Source organism: Carcharhinus amblyrhynchos, chromosome 11, assembly GCF_965287045.1.
Source record: "Carcharhinus amblyrhynchos chromosome 11, sCarAmb.v2.hapA, whole genome shotgun sequence".
In the NCBI taxonomy this organism is placed as follows: domain Eukaryota; kingdom Metazoa; phylum Chordata; class Chondrichthyes; order Carcharhiniformes; family Carcharhinidae; genus Carcharhinus; species Carcharhinus amblyrhynchos.
The window spans coordinates 49,720,380-49,742,081 of record NC_137334.1 but is presented as its reverse complement, the minus strand read 5'-3'; the positions used below and the strand labels follow the sequence as shown (position 1 = coordinate 49,742,081).

General features: G+C 41.1%; 1 protein-coding gene across 3 annotated transcripts in view; it reads left to right on the top strand.

The window, feature by feature from the left end:
* The window catches only part of kalrna (kalirin RhoGEF kinase a), a 754,589-nt gene that overhangs the window by 299,033 nt on the left and 433,854 nt on the right, over nucleotides 1–21,702 (top strand). For all 3 annotated transcript variants that reach the window (XM_080199056.1, XM_080199055.1, XM_080199058.1), the window contains exon 2: nucleotides 19,911–19,985. In XM_080199056.1, the coding sequence (XP_080055182.1) occupies nucleotides 19,911–19,985 (75 nt within the window). The remainder of the gene's footprint in view (nucleotides 1–19,910; nucleotides 19,986–21,702) is intronic.

Genomic DNA, 21,702 nt, shown 5'->3' with positions numbered 1-21,702 from the left:
TGTACCCTGGGGAAGATTCTCAGGGTATACGTTTACACCTGAATTTAGAGTTAAGAACGTAAGAGAATCCCAAGTGACAAAAGCTCTTGAGCTCATCAAACCTGCTGTACCCATAGTCCACCATAGACTACCTTCCCACATCACCCTGTTATTGATCCCATACTTCAGGGAGTGGCAGCATGTTCCCCTAACCTTCATTAAAAAATATCAAGTTTAGTATTTCATTATCGTCACTGTCCTTCTAAGTGAAGCAGACTTTTAAACATGATATATTTTTGTAACTAGATATCTTGAGCAAAATCAGACAGGCATTTTTTCTGATGTTTTCCGGTAGCACTAATCATTAAATTGTTCCTTCTCCTCTCCAAGACACCTAAATTTCAAAAGCACATTTCGCATCTCAGTCCGGAGCTACAGAGTGCACATCTACATTTCACTTGCATGTGCTTTTTTCCTACTAGCCTCAGAATCATTAGGTGGATTAAAATCATTGTTTGCTTGACAGTGGGGACTGGAGGCATTGGTTTGGAATTTTAAACCACATCATTCTGGCGATGCCAGCCTAATTATTAATGCAGCTTTGTATTGTGTTTTGTATCACTTGAAATAAATGCAGTCTGTAGTGTAGTTTCTAAGAATGGTCTCTACATTGGCTGTCTATTAATTAAATAATGTGGTCTTTGTCCTTTCTGTTATCAACAGATAGTCACCATCTTCTATAAACTAGATTCATTATATTATCTTTGGCTATGGCAAAGAAAATATTGTGTGTATTCTCATTGTTCTATGAATATTTTTGTGTGACACAAAAAAATAAGCATTTCTTACCGTTTAAAAATACATCAAAATACTCACAACTGATCAGTAAATAATAAATATCTCTGCTTAAAGGGAGTCTGCCTGAAATACTGTTAATCATGGTCGTATTTGACCTGATTTTTAGTACAGAACAGGATGTGTTGCTATGGGTTACCGTCAATGGTTGATAACATTGGTTTTCCCAAGGGTTACTTATGTAGCAGCTTGCACACCTCACCCAAGAGGCTGAGAGATTGATGGGCTGTGCTTCGCCTTGCAAAATCTCATTATAGTTGCTTTTTCTTCCACGTACGAAACTACTAACTGCTCTACTATTAGACATAATGCATTTTTATTGTATTTTGTAGTATTTCAGTGGGTACTTATTATCCTGCACACAGTGACTAACTGTCTATTCAGGAATCTCAATTAACATTAACAAATGCAAACTGGACGAGGAAAGCAGGTTCATTTCCACCATGCAGCTTTTTTCTATAACTGTGTACTGTGTTATCTCTTCCTGTTCCTAATGAAGCTGCTTTTTCTATCCAGTGCATCCTGTCCCCTTCCTCCTCATCATTAATGCCTTTTTGCTTTGATTGTGTGACATCATTCTCTTTGTTTCCTCATGCACTTCACTCGCAAGACCAGCTCATCCTTCAACCATCACACCACACTTTCTGTTCAGACTGCCCTCTGGTGTATGAGTACTGTCATGATTACATTTACTTTTACCACAGCAGAGGAGTAGTAAATAATGTGGTCACTGCTTTCAGTCAATATTTAGAGAGAAGCGTATACATTTGGGTATTTTAAGGTTTCAGTAACTTCAGATTCAGCCGCCCACAATTAGCACTTTACACCTCATGATCTGTTACTAGTGCATGATTTGAAAACAGGGTACAGAGGCATATGTTTGTCCTATTCCAACAAACTCACTCATTTGCCGGAATTTATTTTCTCCGCTTCAAACTTAGGAGCAGTGCCATTTTATTCTAAAGTAGTATTTGTTCTAAAGTAGTATTCCAGCAGTTCACGGTGTTGCTCCCACATTGCGTTGTCCCTTTGCATGTGGTGATTTGAATTTATCTGGCAAATGATTAAAATACACCAAAGTAACATCCTGATTCAGTAGGATTTTCTATCTGCGACCTCCAGATTGTTGTTATTTTGTATTTTCTATGGTCTCCATTAATATAATCATATTAGGACAGGCTAATGTCTGTTAGAGCAGGTTAGTCCTAATAATTTTATAGAGTGAGCTCTTGAACAAATATATGTCTTTAATCATTTTTGCTTTTCAATAAAGAACTTTTGGTTCTCCACAAAATAAATGAAACACTGTGTGTGATCTGGCAATGTTACAATGGTAGAATTCCATCAGCATAACCCACTCTCAACTTTGATTTGCTGTGTGTGTGTTATGAGGTCTCATGCCACCACTGGAATATTATATCATGCAAAACATGAGACTCACTTCAGTTCATATAATGCTTTGGAACAAGAAAATGTCCAAAAATATCATTTATTTACAAAGCAAAAACAGAAACAGATGGAAATACTCAGCCGATCAAGCAGCATCAATGGAGGAACGGAAATCAGTCAATCAACTCTTAGGCCTAAGATCTATCTTCAGCTCCGAAAATATAGGGGAGCAGCAATGGAAAATTGAATAGAACAAGGGGAAGGAAAAGTAGAAAGCATACACAGGAAAAAATTACTTTGATAATGAACGGAGATAGTTAAATGACAGAAGTAACATTAGCAGGCAAATCCAAACAGAAAAATTAAAGAGGGAAAGAGGAACCCAGGTGTGAATAGTTAAAGAAAAGTAGTTAGAAAAGGAATCGTGAAAAAGCAGCAAAGCTAACGAGCTTGGTGCAGGACAACACGAAGGATGTAAATCACTCAGCCATTGATGTTCTGAAGATGGTTCCCATCCCAAGGAGCAACTTACTTCTCCCGCCCCAATTCCCCAGTCCCCCCAATCTCCAGCACATCCATTATCGATTGCCATCACTTTCTACTTCCAGAAAAATAATGGCCAGAATCTTTCAGGTCCCACAGAAATTAACTTCAAGACAGGATGGGAATAGATTTTGGAGAAAGCTGCATTGGGTCAGCAGCGCAATGTGTTTCTGCTTCCAGGTGATCTTCCCAGGAGGTGGGTTAGCACTTGGAGAGGGGACCTCGTCCAGCAGCTTTTGATAGTCAGTTTGCACAACTGACTTACAATTTGTGGGTTAACTTGGTACACTGCCATGATCTTCCAGGCAGCAGATGGGCCACCCATTGAAGGCTATGCCCAGTAAGTAATGGAGATGGCTTGTCATCTACTGGTCTGCAGGGTCCACTAGGATCCCACTTTTAATCCCTTAACATCAATGAGCTTCAGCTGTTGACTATCCTGCAGACGGGGAGCGTCTCCACAGGAGTGACCTCTCACCTGTGACCAGAGGTTTTTTACACATACTCAGATGCCTTTTAAGGGTCCTCAGATGGAGGTACCTCATGTTCCCCTTCTGACAGTGGCAATATTCAAGTTTAACAGTGGAGTTGCTATCCTTCCAAGGTGTAGACAGTTATATTGGATCCACATCCTCAGGAGTGTGTCCGCTATCCTTAATTGGTGGCCATCTAGTCAATCAGAGTGGGGTTGACCAGAAATGGCCCTGACTCATAGAAATAACCTAAGGGCAGAAGATTCTGCTCAACAGGAGCTGTACTTAAAGGCTGAGGTTGTTAAAGTTAAAGTTAATAATAAGGAAGAGAACTGTAAAATGCCTTAGTAAAACAAGATACTGTTCCTTCAACTTATGCAGGAGGAGTACAGTATAGAAAGCTAAAGACAGAGTGGAAATGGATCAGAGAATTGAAATGGGAAGTGATAGTGTTTGGGAGTTTATCTACATGATGCAAGTTCTTATAAACCCTGTGGAACTGATAAATGAGCCATACTTATGTAACCACATATGTGACAAGGTCAGCCTTGGAATGCTTCTGTTACAGTTGTTCTTCGTTAGCAAATCAACAGTCAGTATTTTCCTCAGTGCTGTTGTACCTTGAGACAAATTGGCGATCTTCAGCAAATCATTGCTGAAGATCATCAGCAAATCATGATGTGTTTGGATCCCCCAAGGTGAGAGTGTCACACCATAAGCATAGAGTACAAAGTATATGGTTGATGACAGTGTATGGAAATTGTTACCTCACACAGGAGTGTTTGAAGCTCTTCGTTATTTAAATTCACATAAGCTTGCTGTTGAATTATTTGATTGGAATACGCACTCCATGGGTAAGAAAAGACACACCTCTTTCCATTCAAAACACCATAATTGTGGGCAGTAAGAAAGCACGTATATTCTGTCCATGAAAGAAGGGACAGTGCCTTTGCAGAGTGGTGGGGCAAAATAATTTTGGTTGAATCACATTAGAGGTGGTGGTAATGGATACATAACATTGATGTCCGAAAGTAATTAATGGCATGAAACATCTTGAAATGTTTTGATGACATGACATGACACCAAATAATTTTAAGTACTTTTTTGAATCTGAAAGGAAGAAATAAAAATAACAAGATGAAAAAGATGAACATTCCGTTGCAGTAAATGTTTTAATCCCAATGGGGTTTAAGTCTTACTCTGTTGACTGCTTATAACCGAGTGGATCATCTAGATTTATAATTTATTTACGTTGAGAGGATACTCACTTGAAGCTTTCTAACCATGTACCCACTGTATTAGAAACATTTCCAGAGATGGGTGGCTACATATGCACAGCTTATTCATCAATTCCACAGTCTGTATAAGTATTTGCATTGTGTAAGTTATCCTCAAACTAGTCTTTTAAAATTATTTGAGGTGAATTATACAGAATGGAAAGCAATTTCATTAAATCATATAATGATACAGCACAAGGAGGCCGTTCATTACACCTGTACCGTCATCTCTTTAAAAGAGCCTTCCAATTTGTCCTACTCCCTTTATTTTTCCCCAAAGCCATGAAAATCTTTCTATTCAAGTATTTATCCAGTTTCCTTTTTTAATGTTATTATTGAATTTGCTCGGATCATCCTTTCACATAATACATTCCTGATCCAACAGGTCTTTTTAAATGGCCTTCTCAACTTGCCTTGCCACTTTCAAAAACATAGACATATTAACCTCTTTTTGTTCCTGCACTCTTTCAAACTCTACATTTTAATTCATTTTGTCTCTCTCATTTGACATACGAATGTAGGAAATAGGAGCAGAAGGGCATTCAGCCCCTTCAGCATGCTCCAACATTCAACAAAATCATGATTTTCTACCTCAGTGCCATTTCCCTGCACTATCACCATAATCTCTTAATGCTTTTAATATCAAGACTTTGTATATATCAATTAGATCACTTCTCATTCTTCTGAACTTTAGGGAGCACAGGCAGTGTCTCCTCAATCCCTCCTCATACAATCCTGCCTGGGTGAATACAAGTGGCAGCAAGACGAGCCCTTAAATGGGCCTCAATTGGCAGGGAAGGTCATGTACAAGCCTTTTGACCTTGATCTTAATTGGAAAGGGAAAGGCATTAAGATCTGCCCTGTAATGTGTCTGTAGATTTGCTCCTTGATCTAATTTCCATTATTTGGCGGCTATAATTTGTATCGAGCGACTTAACAACTCTTCTATTTTTCCTTAATTGTTACCAAATAGATTTTGCATTTGAACCTTTTAAGTAAAATTAAATTAAGGAGAAGTATTGTTTAAATATAATTGTTAAATGAACTGTCCGAAAAACAGCACAGTAATATTCAACATTTCAAGAACTCTGATGATATTTTTACCATTGATTTTTAACAAAAAATAGATCCAATCTAAAAATAACACATTTTCCAAAATACGATGGAAGTATTAAGTTTCACTGGGAAATCTTAAAACTTATATTGATCTAAACTTTATTACTTCACAAAATTAATATACTGTGGATGATTGAAATCTGAAACAAAAATAGAAAATGCTGAAAATTCACAGCAGGGTTGGCAGCATCTATGGAGAGAGAAACAGAAGATCATCTTCTGATAGAAGATCATCAGGCATTAGATGAGATTATACCATCCATCTGTGGATAGGCTGGAAGGTGGGATGGCTAGTAAAATGGCAGTGAAAGGTATTGGGAGAGAAGCCAATTGTCTCCCTGTCACCTTTTGAAAGATAGAAACAGAACAGCTCAGCTTCTCACTAACTGGAGGTGGATGGCCAATTATTTCAATTAACTAATCTGTTAACAGATTTTTTATACCCCTGCCATTAATTTTAACAATATTGGAAAGTAAGAAATTACTGCTCAGTTCATAAAAAGACACTAGGGACAATTCTCCCATCCAGCTGCACTAATAAATTAGCTAATAAACGGGCTGGGAGATTTCAGCGGGGCCGGATAAGGGCAATCGGGGCCCCCCCAGAGGGTCAGGTGGCAAAAGGGTGCCCCCTGGGCATTGGCACCTTGGCAGTGCCAGTCTTTGCTCCTAACACTGTCCACAGAACATGGGCCGATGCCAAAGGGGCAGGACCTAGTGGATAGGGTCTGATGGGATAGTCAGTAGGGGTTGGGGGGGGGTGGTGTGGTCCTGATGCCACTCTGCAGACAAGATTGGTGGGGGAATGAGAGATGCCAGTGATAGGGGCTGGCCATCGGGATGGGGGGGGTCAGCCTGCTGTGGGGGGGGAGTTGGGCTTGGGGGTGGTTCTTCTCATAAAATGGCACTCTCCAGCTGGTGCAGGCAAGGGCCCATTGCTTGCATTAAGAACTGTCTTTTGTGTGAGGAAGGAGAGTTCTAATATAATTGTGTTAAGATTTAGCATTACAGGAGAAATTGATATTTTATGCACTGCTGCATTTTTATTTATATTTGTGACCAGCTGGATAACCTGTTGGCAGTTGCAGATGTTTAACTGCAAGCTGCTACCTGGTGAACAGACGGCAAGATTGTTTATTCAACAATGCACCAATTCGTTAGAGCTACTTCAGTGCTGGTAATTCAGTTTGGTCACATTCCATCTCGTGAGTTGAAGCTATGTATTTTCAGCCTCACTGAGTGATGTAGCTAGTTAGAACATAACTCATCTTAAATTGTTTTAATGGAAGTGCATTTTAAAATCTGACTACTAGTAAAAGGGAGTAAAGTAGCGAGCGAAAGCTGCAGTGTTTAAAGATATTGAAGACAGTGCCTCTTTTGTGCATTTGCTGTCCGCTGAAAGGAAAAGCATTGCAGGTAAGGTTGCCATCTCTAATCTGAATTGTTAAATTTAATTGGCTTCATTAGCTGATCATGAAATTATTTTTAAATATCCGCAGTATGCAAGTTTTCCTTTAATTGCAGTCTTTTTTGCCTAAATATTTAGGATTTTTTTTAGTAGTAAAGCACCTGGTTGTAATTTATGCGGGTAAAAACATATTCAACTTTGGTTCATGTTTTATATAAAGTCTAAAAATAACACAATGTATGAAGTAAGAGTGAAACTTTTATTTGATAGAACAGCTGTTGCCCTAGCCCTGTAATGCTGACCATTAGTTGAGAACACATCTGAATTTCATTTCAATTACTGATTTAGAAGAGTTTTATTAAAAGCTGAGGTTGTATCTTCAATATTCACACCTTATCTAGAGAGGGCTATGCGGATCTAGTGTTTCGAGATTTACGCAGACAGACCTAAGCAGGTTACTGTTCTGACAATAGGACAATTACAAACAAAAACGACTGACTGAATTTTGTGACTGACAACATATTTGTTCAGAGCTGAATATAACTTTATGATTCAATATACTTCTATTTCAGTAAGTACAGTTTTTCATTGCTGCTATTTGAATAGCCATCCATCTACGTGTAAAGTTCACTTGTACTATCTAGTATGCAGTCATGAACAGGCATTGTATGTAATTCCACTCATTGTGCTTTGGTACATTTGCAATTCTACTTATTGTGCTTTGGTACATTTGAGAAAATAATTTGCACCTTTATTAGTCACCAAGGAACTGAAAAATCTCTGAATGTATTCAGTCTTTTGGCAAAGTTGATTTTCTGTTTGATATTAGTCTTTTGAGAGAACTGAGGGAATAATACTTGGTGCAAGATGAGGAAGTGTTAGACTACTTTTTGGCTCCATTGTTGGCAATGAAAAATGCATCACTGTATTTTCTATTTTATTTTTACATGAGCTTTTTATGTTTCTCTTGTATCATTAAAATGTACATACTCATGAATCGCAATGTGAAGACAGATGTATATTGGTGTTTGCGTCCTGACTTGGTTGTGGTGAATGCTTGGCAATAAAAATGCTTACTAGCACATGCTGTGCTTCCTTGGTTTCAACATACAGTCAAGATGGAGATGCCTTTAAAGAGAGTTGAAAATTTTTTTTACATGAAAAAGCAATTGCTGTCAAACTGTCACCGTGGAGGGACACTGTTAACTGGGATGCAGGGGTTGCCTTTATTGTGCCTAATCAAGGTGCCTGGTCTTGGGAGGTAGGGTACTTGGAATTGGACACCCTACTTCCCAATTTCCCCCTCCCCTTTTTAAAAAAAGAATATGGCCCAATGATTTTTCTCTAGGATTGCACATAGAAATGTCCCAGAGATTGAGCTTCAATTTCTGGAGACTGAAGGTCAATCTTGGAGGATTAGCACCCTACATCTATTATGATGAGGAGTTTACTTTTACTATCCTGCCATGTAGTAAGATGACCCAGGGCTATAACAATAAATGCTTGCGTATGCAACCACATATGTTTCTCCAGTCTGTAAGAAGCAAAACTGATGACACCACATCAGACAAAGAACAGTCGAAGAAATCAAGAAGTTTCTTTTCCTAAATCACATGTTTCTAGACAGGAGTAAATTATGAAGTTTAATTTCTTCCATACTGCTTTTTCTAACATATAAACAACATATCTTAGTTAACAAGCTCATATTAATTTTTTTGCCACTTTTTTTCCTCTCAGTCTGACTGCTCTGTCTTAAACATGGAAGAATATATTTGCTGCTTGCCCTCAGCCTTTCAAATCTTAACAGGACATTGGCCCATAAATTCCATTCCTTAGGGCATTGTATCAGGGGCCAGCTCATAGTTCAAAAGATGATACTGAAGCATGTTCAACCATATTCAGCCAGAAATGCTAAGTCGTAGAGTTTTATAGCACAGAAAGAAGCCATTTGGTCCATTGTGTCTGCATTGGTCACCAAGCACCTATCTATTCTAATCCCAATTTCCAGCACTTGGCCCATAGCCTTGAATGCTATGTTATTCAAGTGCTCATCTAAGTGTTTTGAAAGTTCCCATGTCTACCATCCTTTCAAGCAGTCAGTTGCAGATACCCACCACCCTCTAGAAGAAAATGTTTTTCCTCAAATACCCTCTGCGTCTCCTACCTCTTACCTTAAGTCTATGTCCTCTGGTTATTGACCCTTATAGGGGGAAGGTTCCTGCCTATCTACCTCATGTCCCTCAAAATATTGTATATCTCAATAAGGTCCCCCTTCAGCCTTCTATGCTCTAAGGAAAATAACCCCAGCCTGATCAGCCTCACTTTATAGTTGAAATGTTCCAGTCCAGGCAACATCCTGGTGAATCTCCTCTACACCCTTTCTAGTACAATCTCATTCTTCCAATTATTTGGCGACCAGAACTGCATGCATTACTCTAGCTATGACCTAATGAGTGTTTTATACAGCTCCTTCATAAACTCCCTGCTCTTATTAGCAGAGGTATAGAATAGAAGTATCCAAATGTCTTCTTAATCACCTTATCTACCTGTCCTGCCGCCTTCAGGGATTTTTGGACTTGAACCCCAAGATCCTTTGGTCCACTGTACTTTCCAGCATGCTACTGTTCATTATGTGTTCTTTTGTCTTGTTACTCCCAGCATGCATCACCTGACACGTTTCAAGGTTAAATTCCATTTGCCACTGGTCTGCCCATCTGACCAGCCCATCTACATCGTTCTGTAATCCAAGGCTGTTCTCCTCACTATTTACCACACCATCAATTTTCATGTCATCCTGCAAACCCATTGATCATACCTCCCACATTCATGTCTAGATCATTAATGACCCATCTCGGCTTCCTCAGAGTTCCCCATCCTCCACATATATTAGGAACACATTCCCTAATATTGCTGCTAAGGAAGTAATGTAGAAGAAATTTAAATTTGGGATTTACTCTATTTAGAAATATATAACTTAGGAAAAAAGCTTCTTGATTTCTTTGACTGTTCTTTGTCTGATGTTAGTGTCATCAGTTTTCAGCCATCAGACTGGAAAAATATATGTGGTTGCATACACATACATTTATTTTTGTCATCCTAGATCATCTTACCATAAGACTGGATAGTAAAAGTAAATACCTAATCATAATAGATACAGGATGCTAATCCAACAAGACTGGCCCGGAATCTTCAGAAATTGAAGATCAAACGCTGGGACATTGCTGTGTGCAATCCTGGAGAAAAATCTTGGGACTTTTGTTTAGAATGGGAGAGGGGAGTCAGCAGGAATTGGGCACCCTATTTCCCAATGCTAGGTCCCTTGAATGACTGACAATCAGGGTACCCCCCTGTGTCCCCCAGTTGTCCACAAGGCAGTTAACAGAGACAATGGGATGAGGCTCCTAAGATGACAGTCTTCAGTCAACTCAAATAACTCCACATAATATCAAGAAATGTATGAAGGCACAAGAAAGAGCACAACTACTACAACCATCTTCTCTTGTGTGAGTTATGACTCCAACCAGTGGAGAGTTCCTCCCTGATTTCCATTGACTGTAATACTGTAGGGTTGCATAATCCCACACTTGGCCAAATGCTACCTTGTTTTCAAGGCAGTCACTCTCACATTAACACTTAAGTTCAGCTTGTTTGTCCATGTTTGAACCAAAGCTTAAATGAAGTCAGAAGCTAAGTGACACTGGTGGAAAATGCATTGTGCATCAGTGAGCAGGTTGAACTATGCACCCCAACAACATTCCACCAATAGCACTGAAGACATGTGCTCCACATTCAGCTATGCTCGGTGCAGCTCCATCACTGAGATTGTTGTTGTTCGTCCATCGTCATCGATGAGGACCTCGACACCATTAGTCATTTTGAGGCTGATTGCGATGTGTCCAAAGATGACTGATCAGGCTAATTCGGGCATGGAATGTCCTGGCACATATTGGATAGACTTGTGTGGACACTATAGTTGTTGCGCTGGTGGCTCTGGACTTGTGCAGCTTGCCCTTAAGTTGTGCTTCAGCAATACACCTTGCTTCGTGAGCTTGACAGCCTTTGTGGATGAGGCAGCGCCAGGTAGGGCGGTTTTGTGCCAGCATTTTTCAGGTGGTCGTGTCAATGTCAAGTGATTTCAGGGAGGCCTTGAGTATGTCTTTGAAACGTTTCTTCTGCCCTCCATGTGAGTGTCTTCCAGCAGAGTGTTCCCCAAAAAGGAGCTGCTTGGATATGCACTTGTCTGACATATGGAAGACATGACCTGCCCATTGGGTCTGCGCTGTCATCAGCAGTGTGTGGACTGATGGTAGACTTGCTCTAGAGAGAACTTCAGTGTCTGGTACTTTGTATTTCCATCGGATGTGTAATATTCTGCAAAGACAAGTCATGTGGAAATGATTGAGCTGTCTTGCATGCCTTTGGTACACAGTCCATGTTTCACAGGCATACAGGAGGGTAGTGAGTATTGCGGCGCTGTAGACCTTCAGTTTTGTTGCTGGGCTGATTCCTCAACATTCCCATACAGTGGAGTGCAATGTTCCAAAAGCAGAACTTGCCTTTGCTATTCTGCAGTTAACTTCTGTATCAATAGTCATTGCTTGGGAGAGGATGCTACCAAGATAAGTGAACTGGTCCACTGCCTGTAGTTTCAGCCCTTTGATTGTGATTATGGGTTCTGTGTACGGTGCATGAGGAGCAGATTGGTTCATGACTTTGGTCTTTTTAATGTTGATGGTGAGTCCAAAGTTGTCACAAGCCGTGGAAAATTTGTCCATACTGACTTGCATCTCTGGCTCTGAGCCAGCATACAGGGCGCAGTCATCAGCAAACAGGAAATCTCTCAGAACAGTCTCCTTCACTTTGGTAATAGCTTGAAGTCTCCTCAGGTTGAAGAGCTTCCCATCCACTCTGTACTTGAGGCTGATTCCAGCAACACTGTCCTGGAAGACATCATTCAGCATGGCAGTAAACATCATGCTGAACAGTGTGGGTGCGAGCACACAGCCCTGTTTGACACCATTGGTGACTGGGAATGCCTCAGTACTGCCATCCAGTACTCTGGCCATCATGGAACTGGGGTACCATCTGAATGAATTTGGGGTGGCAGCTGAACTTTGACATGATCCTCCACAGGCCTTGTCGGGTTATAGTGTCGAAGGCTTTCACGAGGTCAACAAAGGTTGTGTAGAGCTCGCAATTCTGCTCCTGACACTTCTCCTGAAGTTGGCGCACAGCAAAAATCATGTGAGTAGTCCTACGACCTTTGCGGAAGCCGCACTGTGACTCTGGAAGCAGGCCCAGCTCCAGATGAGTGATCAGACAATTTAGCAGGACTCTTGCAAGGGTTTTTCCTGCGATGGAAAGCAGCGAGATTCCTTGGTGTTGTCACATACTTGCCGATTGCCCTTCCTCTTGTAGAGGTGTACGATGGAAGCATCTTTAAGTTCCTGAGGAATGGATCCTTGCTTCCAAAAGGACTGGAACAACTCGGTGAGCTTCTCGATAAGTGCAGGACCAGCAGCTTTGTAGATCTCTGCGGTTGTGGTGTCTGCCCCTGGGGCTTTGCCATTGGATAGCTGGCTGACAGCTTTCATGACTTTGGCTACTGCCGGTGGGTCATCCATGGCGCTGTTGATATCAACCTGTGGAATCCTGTCTATTGCTTCATCATTAATAGATGACGGTCGGTTGAGGACAGCTTTAAAGTGTTCAGCCCATCTCTGCAGGATCTGAACCTTCTCTGTAATGAGAGTTGTACCATCTATACTCAGGAGAGGGGAACTCCCGAGATTGAGGTCCGTAGAGAGCGTTGAGGGCTTCATAGAACCGTTTCAAATTGTTTCTGTCAGCGTATCCCTGTATTTCATCTGCCTTGGCGCTCAGCCAGGCATCCTGCATTTTACACAGTTTATTCTGGATTGTCCTGCAAGCACTGTAAAGGCATTTTTATTGGCAGCTGAAGATCGGTCGTTCTGACAGGCCCGATGAAGGCAGTGCTTTTCAACAAGTAGAGCCTGTACCTCCTCGTCATTCTCATCAAACCAATCATGCTGCTTGCGGGTGGAGGGCCCGAGCATCTTCCGTGTAGATGTATGGATAGCATCCCTGAAGCATTCCCAGTTGTCCTCAGTGCTGCCTGCGAGGTATAGGTCAGCAAGCTTGATTTCTAAGTCTTCAGCCAGTACTGAAGCTATGCTGAGGTTCTTTAACTTGGCCACATTGATTCTTTTCATAATCTTGCTTCCTTGTGGTCACCTGTTGGGTCTGATGCGGACCCTCATTTTGGAGACAATGAGCCTGTGATCTGTCCAGCAGTCAGCACCACACACAGCCTTGGTTACTCTGACATCCTGCCTGTCTTTTCTCCTGAGAATGACATAGTTGATAAGATGCCAATGCTTAGAGTGGGTGTGCATCCAGGAGGTCTTGTTACGGGTAGGCAGGCAGAAGGTTGTGTTGGTGATGAGGAGGTTGTGAGCTGCAAAGGTCTTCATTAAGAGTAGGTTATTACTGTTACACTTGCCCTCTCCATGCCTCCCAATGACTCCCTGCCAGATTGCAGAGTCACACCCTACTCTTGCATTGAAATCGCCAAGCAAGATCAGCTTGTCGGTCCTGCTCACTGCTGATAGTACGGCATCTAGTTCTTCATAGAACCTGTCTTTTACCTTGTCCGGGTTGTTCATTGTGGGGGCATAGGCGCTGATCAGGGTGGCTTGACTTCTCTTCTGTAGCAGAAGCTGTAATGTCATAAGCCGGTCATTCACACCCTTGGGTAGACTATCAAGTTTCCAAACAAGATGACTCCTGACAGCAAATCCAGCTCCAGCATCCCGATGCTCTTCGCTGCTGCGACTGCTCCAGAAAAAAGTGTATCCACCTCCAGTTTCAGTCAAGTGACCTACTTGGCAAGACGAGTTTCACTCGGGGCTGCAATGTCAATGTTGTACCTTGCAAGCTCTCTGGCATCTAAGGCTGTCTTCTATTTGGTCTGTCTGCTGTTTGCTGTCCAAAAGCGTGCGCATATTCCAAGTGCCAGTGTTGAGCGGTATCATCTTGTGTTTTATTTTGTTTGTTCGACCGCAAGATGGGATTCCCGCCAGCCGCGATGAACTGACCAGCGTGTAGTGAAGCAGGCAATGTTTAAGGCACCTTTTCTAGCCCCTTCCTCATTCTACTGAGGTGAGTAGTGCATTGCTGAAGAGGACTGCTCAGTCACATAGATAGACGCCGAGTTCCACTGCTGCTTCGGCCAGTGGAAAACAACCATTAGACCTGAGCCGCCTGTGTGCAGGTCCGTGACTACAGCTCCCAGTGAATCTACACCTGCTGCTTCATCGCTTGCCCATCGCCACAGGACTTCAAAGGTTGAACAGGACACTGATGATGATGATGACGGTGTTGAAACTGGCACTTGATTTGGATTAAAGTGAGGGAGAGTTGCGCAGCATCAGCATCACTCTTTCTTCCCAATTCCCATCTAGATCCAGTGGCAAGACCAGCATCAAGATGGCTGGAGGTGGGACTAGGGCGCAGTGGATGACTAGGACTCTTCTGTGTCTTGTCCTGCTCTTCGCGTTCCACGATGCTTGCCAAGACCGCCTTCTTGACCGTTGGACCTTCCGCTCGTCCGCTCAATCTGCTGGACTCTGTCTTCACATGCTGGGATAGACATCTCGCTGTCTCACTGAGGGTTGAGACCTGTCGGCTACCCTCACCTGGTTTAGCCGGCTTGTTAAGGCCGTTGCCCAGGGTGTGACTGCTGTATGGGCGTGTATGGGGTGTCAGGGAGGGGTAGTACCTTTGGTGGGAGAACATGTCGTGTCCTTTCAGGGCGGTTTGTCCATCCTTTGTCCCCACCTAGCACTCAGCTCTCACCCGTGGCTCGCCATAGCTGTTTGCATGCGACAGATCACAGAGATTACCCATAATATGAAAGATAATTCCTGTCCAGAAATGCAGGATAAATCCAATCTGGCTAAATAATACCAAAGTCTACTCCCAATCATCAAAGTGACAGAAGGTGTTGTCGGCAGTGCTATCAAGCAGTACTTACCATCAACAACCTACTCACTGATGGACATACGTGCCGAACTTAAGTGTTGACATGAGAGTGACTGCCTTGATATCAAGACAGCATTTTGCCAAGTGTGGCATTAAACAGCCCTAGCAATATTAGCAATATTAAAGTCAATGGAAATCAGGGAGAAACTTTCCACTGGTTGGAGTCATACCCAACTCAAAGGAAGATGGTTGTAGTAGTTGTAGATCAATCATCTCACTGCAGGAGTTCTTCAGGGTAATGTCCAACCATCTTCAGCTGCTTCAAAGACTTTATATCCATAATGGGATGGTTGTTCGTAATTGCACAATGTTCAGTACCATTTACAATCCTCAAAGCAGTCCATGTCCATGTGCAGCAAGACTTGTAAAACATTTAGGATGAGGTTGGTAAGTGACACAATATTCACAACATGCAATTACCAGGTAAGGTCCATCACACAAGAAGCTTGACACCATCCCGGACTGCTTGACTGATACCCCATCAACTACCATAAACTTTCAGTCCCTCCATTTTGAACACACATCTACAAGATGCACTGCAGCAATAAACCAAGCCTCTGTTATAAGCGGTAATGTCCTGGAACTCACTATCTGCAAAGTTGGTAGAGGTAGACACAATCAATAATTGAAAAAATAAATTGGATAGGCACTTGAATAAAAACCTTCAACAATGTGAATTCAATTTGAGAGTTAAGTGCCTGATGTTGTACTGCAATTTACAGATGCTTAAGTGGGGTGTTGCACTTAAAGCCAGCATTCACAACTTACCCAAATATATAAACTTAAGGCTTTGGGGACCAACTAAGGGAGCGACACCGATTGGATTGCTCTGCAGGAAGCCAGCATGGACTCGATAGGCCAGATGGCCTCCTTTTGTGCTCTAAACCCTCTACCAACTGGATGGACAGAGCAGCAAATGCATGAGAACACTACATCTGCAAATTGTCCTCCAAGCCACAACTGTCATGATGTAGAACTATATCATCATTCCTTCATAGTTGCTGGAGGCAATATCCAGGAATTACCTTCCTGTGGATGTACCTACACCACAGACTGTGGCGGTTCAAAAAGACAGCTCACCAGCACCTTCTCAAAGACAGTTAAAGGCAACAAATATTGGCCTTGCCTGCGATGCCCCATAAAGGCTTCTTCTAATTGATTGTAAGGAAGGGCCCAATTAGATCTATTTCAACTTTATTTTACCTAACTATGAACTGCTAATGGGTAATTAATTGGTTAAATAAGTAGCACAATTAGCAGTTAAATAGCCAATGTGATTAGCTGCTTTTCTTGTGGCAGTTGGGTTTTTGCGTAAATTAATTCAACATAAATTTGAATTGAGGAGGAAGATATTAATTTTGAGACCAACAGAGTGTGAAAGATCAGGAGACTGGAATTTAGCCTCAGCAGGAATTCAGCCTGGAGGTGTCATTTGGATGAGAGTTTCTTTCCCATAATTAATAATTGTAGAATTTGGTTAAGTGGAGTTCAATTCCTGCAAGGTCCCTGCAGTCTACATCCCCTATCAACAGAACTAATGACAAACCTTATCCTCAGAGAGCAGTCTCCCAGGTTGTCCCTGCACACTTGTGCTCAGCGCATCACTACATGCTAATTCCTCTGCCTGAGTCTCTGTTCATAGTGTCAGACCATACTGATGTTTAGGAGCGTTGGAACATATGATGATGCCTCTTCAAAAGCACTGATACTCTCAAGTGTCTGGGCAGCTGTGGGTGTTCAGAAGTATATAGTGGAGAGAGGTATGGAGAAGAGATGGAATATTATTGGAATTTTGTACAGTTGTAGAACACATGCATCATATTGATGTGAATTTTTCCAGTTCAGTAAAAAAACCTTAGTCTCAAAATAGTTAGTAAAAACAAATCAAGCTAGCAATTCCAGGTTGACCCACATTATGAAGCAAGGACTAGGCCATTCAAAGGTAATAACAGGAAGCATTACTTCACAGAGGGATATGGAAGTTCGGAATTTTGTCCCCCAAAGATCTGTTGTGGTTATGTCAATTGGAGATGTTAAGATTACATTGATAGGTTATTTTTGCTGAGCAGCACTATTATGAAGGGATATGGAGCAAAGGCCAGTAAATAGAGTTGAGCTTCATATCAACCATGATCCAGTGGAATTGGGGACAGGGAGGCGGGGGGGCAATGCAGGTACAAGAGGCTGAATAGCCCATACCGATTTCTTGGTTCCTAAAATTCAGACTTACAAGAAGCAAAGTTATTAGGGAATTTTTACTCTCGAAATTAAAGTTTATTTACTCTGGTGCCTGTTTGGGTACACTTAGAATTTAGCATGGTCAGTGCACCTAACCAGCATGTCTTTAAGACTGTGGGAGGAAACCAGAGTACCCAGAAGAAACCCACGGAGAGAATGTGCAGAGTCCATGCCGACAGTGACCCAAGCCAGGAATCAAACCCAGGTCCCTGGTGCTGAGAGGCAACAATGCTAAACTCTGTGCCACCGTGCTTAGTTCTGGCAAGCAAGCATCCCAATGATAATGGGCTTTTATGCTTCCAGAGCTGGACTTCGATGTGTTGTTCAAGTGTAACTAGGAGTCGTTTTTTTTAAATGTGCATGCACTTACTATGGTGACAAAATCACACACACACACAGCTATACACCATCCCAAACTGGAGATGATCCAGGCAGTTTTTGCTTCCAGCATGTTGTTTATTCAAAACAGAAAACATCAGGTGAACAAATCTCCAAAACCTTCATTTGGATATATTCTCCAACATAAAGCAGCATAATATGATTGGAATAAAAACCTTCAACAATGTGAATACAATTTGAGAGTTAAGTGCCTGATGTTGTACTGCAATTTGCAGATGCTTAAGTGGGGTGTTGCACTTAAAGCCAGCATTCACAACTTACCCAAATATATATAGAAGTGTTCTATCACTGTAGACCAGATTTATATTTCAGCTGACCTTATTATAATCATGGTGTAAGATGTTACCATTCTCTTTTTCCGTGTCGTGTGACATGAGAAACTGGTTAGCAACAATAGTAATTGTTGATGTTGCGAATGAAAGACACTAATGTCAGTTGGTACATAAGATCAATTTTACTAACTCTATTAAAGAATGAGTATTTCCAAAGCATAACTTATTCTGGGAATTCGGATGACTGCACAAACCAGCCAAGCCGCATTCATCTGGTTCTTGGTAACATTTGCTCCCAACCTCACGATATGTTACAGATTTGTAAGACAATCAAAACCATCTTCTTGGGAGTTGATAAATTAAAAAGTTGCCTTGGAGTGGAGTTGAACTACAAAGTTAATTTTACATAAATAATAATCAATAAAAGTAGGATCCCAACATTCAGCAGTTTTGGAGTTGAAAGCTCACATCTGCATGCAGGAGCATGAATTTGAACTGAATCCAGAACATCACCTTCCACAAGCCATTGACTTATGCCCACATCCTGCATATAATTGCCAGTATATTTTATTGAATTCTGGTGTTGGTAGAGAGGAGACCCCACTGCGTGTGGGTTTCTTATTGGAACATAATCCGAGGCAGAAATATGTAAATTGTTAGCAGATTCAGTTCTGAAAGTAATAAATGTGCTACGTTGTTCCAATGGCAAAGTAACTTGCTAGAAATAATTGTTTGCTTATGGCGGAAGGTGTAATAATGCAATTGTGGATTACATGGAATCAATGACTACATTTGGTATGGAGTAAAAAATGAAAACAAGAACTGTTTTTAAACATTTTTCCTTCAGCACATAGCTGTGGTTTGAATATGTCACTGAGATTTTTGTGTGTTTGGAATGAGGTGTTAACAATTATTTGTTAGAGATTATTAAAATGGATCTAAAAGATCCAATGGTACCATACTGGAATCGGTCCTCCTAGTGTCCTGGCCAACATTCCTGCCACAACCAGTATCTCCAAAGCAGCTAAGCTGCTCATTAATCTCACTGTGGAATGTTGCTGTTTATGAAATGGCTGTTGTCTTTCTCAACAAGTTTCTGCTTTCAAAGTGATTCAAGTTTAGATTTGTGAGGGATTTGAAAATGAGTAAAACAAAGCTAGTCTTCTATTTTAAGTTTACATTTGAATTTTGGGGGCAGAAATTCATAAGCACTGGTGTCAAATTTCTCTTTGTTTAAGAATTGAGCGCTCCTATAGATTATTGTCTCTGTTTTACGTAAAAGGAGCAAACTATTGTTGATAAGTCAAGGACCTCTTATGTAGATACTAGGCTTTGTTTTTTAATAGATTTCCTCTGACACAGAGCAATCCTTGGTTAAGAGCTTCTCTGCAAAACCCAAGGGACCAACATGTCATCCAACTGGAAGTGAAACAGACATAGTCTGCTAAAGGAGATGCTTGTGGAGAGTGTTCACCAGCTGCTTATAGATTTTTTTATGCAGTTTCTTTTCAGAGTTTGGAGAAAGCCTTATCTGTCTTTTCATTGGTGGTTTTACTGCAACCATTAAAAACAGAAAAACGGCTTCTGATTGGTGGTGGAAAAAATATATCCAGCAATCAATATTGTCTAGCAAAAGAATTCAAGGATCACCTTACTGACTCTATGAAGTGTTCATTTTTAACTGTATAAAATATCAGTCTCCTGGGCATTGTGGAGAACCATTCAAGTATGGATTACTCGGTCCTCAAGGTAATCCATTAAACAGGAAGTCTGCGGGATGTGCAAGTGTTTCGTTTTTCCTATGAATAGATATTACCTGTAGTAACAGTAATCTCCTTCTCTGTGACTGCACTTTGAAAATCGCCAAAATAGATAAATACAAATGTTTGTTTTGCAGGACCTTTCAGAAATGATGGATTAAAAGTATCTGATGTGATGCCCATAATGAAGGAAAAAGTTGCCTTTGTATCAGGTGGGTAAATTAACAGCATTTACAACTTTAGGACAATTATAGAAGTTGACCATGATGTGGAAATGACAGTGTTGGACTGGGGTTGGTAAGATGACAGGCCACACGACACCAGGTTACCAGGTTTATTTGAAATCACAAGCTTTCAGAGTGCTGCTCCTTCATCAGGTGAGATCGACTGCAATGTTGGACTATAACCTGATGTTGTGTGACCTCTCATCTTATTACAGAAGTTGAGGTCAGAATTAGCTGATGATTTAGCTCTTTGGACTAAGCTATATGGACCAGGAATGTCTTGGGTTTGATTCAATGAATTTCAGCTGATGGCAGTCAGAGTGGTAAAAATGGCATCAATGCGTTTGGAGGAAGAAACAGGATGCTCACTCTGGATTGCTCCCTAGCAAGTCATGCTGAGCATGTTAGCATCAGGTGAGGTCAGGATTGGGCTCACTTATAATGCTCCTTATAACTTGCCAATGCTCACTGACAATTTGTGTTGGATGTTTGGCACATGTCTAATGGTACATCTTAAGAGTCAACACTTTCAGGAAAGGAGCAAAAGAAAATTGGCGAAAGGGAAGTTTAGAATTCAAAAATATTGATGGTTTAGATATCATTTCTTTATTTTTCCATGTAAAAGATGAAAAAGCAGGTTTACGATTGACCGCAAATATGGCACTCAAATTGCACTCATCCGTCAGTGTACAGGTACAATCCCCAAAAACCAGCTGTCCAAAAACCAGAATTGTTCAAAAATGGGACATTCTTACAGTAGAGGACTTGAAGTTTGCGTTATTGCACATTGATTTTTATTTGGTTGAAAAATATATGCTCCAATTTGAACAGGAGCAGTCACGCTCAAGGGCTGGTAATTGACACCCAGTTTATCTTCAACCATAATTGTTTTTTTGAAAACAATGGATCAATTTGAGTCACTGAGCAGGCACTGCACATGTTGGATGTCCAAATCCGAAATCTGGTGTGGTCTCAGTCCTAATTGGGATGCCAGATTTGTATATCAATATTAATAAAGTCTTTGGGTGGGATTTTCCTTTCCCACCCACCGCAGGAATAATCCTGGGTGGAATGGAGAATTTGGAGTTCAAGCAAAAAAAGTCTATTGACTTCAGGTAGGAATTTTGGAAAATCCCACCTTCTGGCTCTGCTGGGAATTTTCAGTGCTCCAAACTAGATATTCATTGTGGAGTCTCAGCATTATTAGTTCCTTTTAAAATACAGATCTGTTCCCAGGATGGGGAGGAAAATCCAGTGTTGCTCGAATTGTTGATTATGTAAGAGAATCATTTTTTATGTCAGTAACAATATGCCTCACTGCAATGTCTGATATTGCTATGTCTCCCAGGCACTTTAACCACTCTATAGCTGAGGTATTTTTATCTATAATTTAGAAAAATCCAACTTTTTGACCCCAAGAGAAGGTGGCCCACAAAGGGCAGCAAATATCATCCCGAAGGAACCCTGACTTGGTTTATAAAATTAAAAGAGACAGTCAGTCCTTGCAATAGTGCACTGAAATAAGGATGTTTCCAGTCATTGCCACCTTACTCATTGCATCAAATACCATCTACAAATTAGTACTTCACATACAAGAAGTTGCACCATATCCTTCACAATACTTGTTTTCTGCTGCAAGTGGACTGTTAGTCATAGCTGAACAAATAGAGAGTAGTGGAAGATGACATGATGGATATCCCTTTGC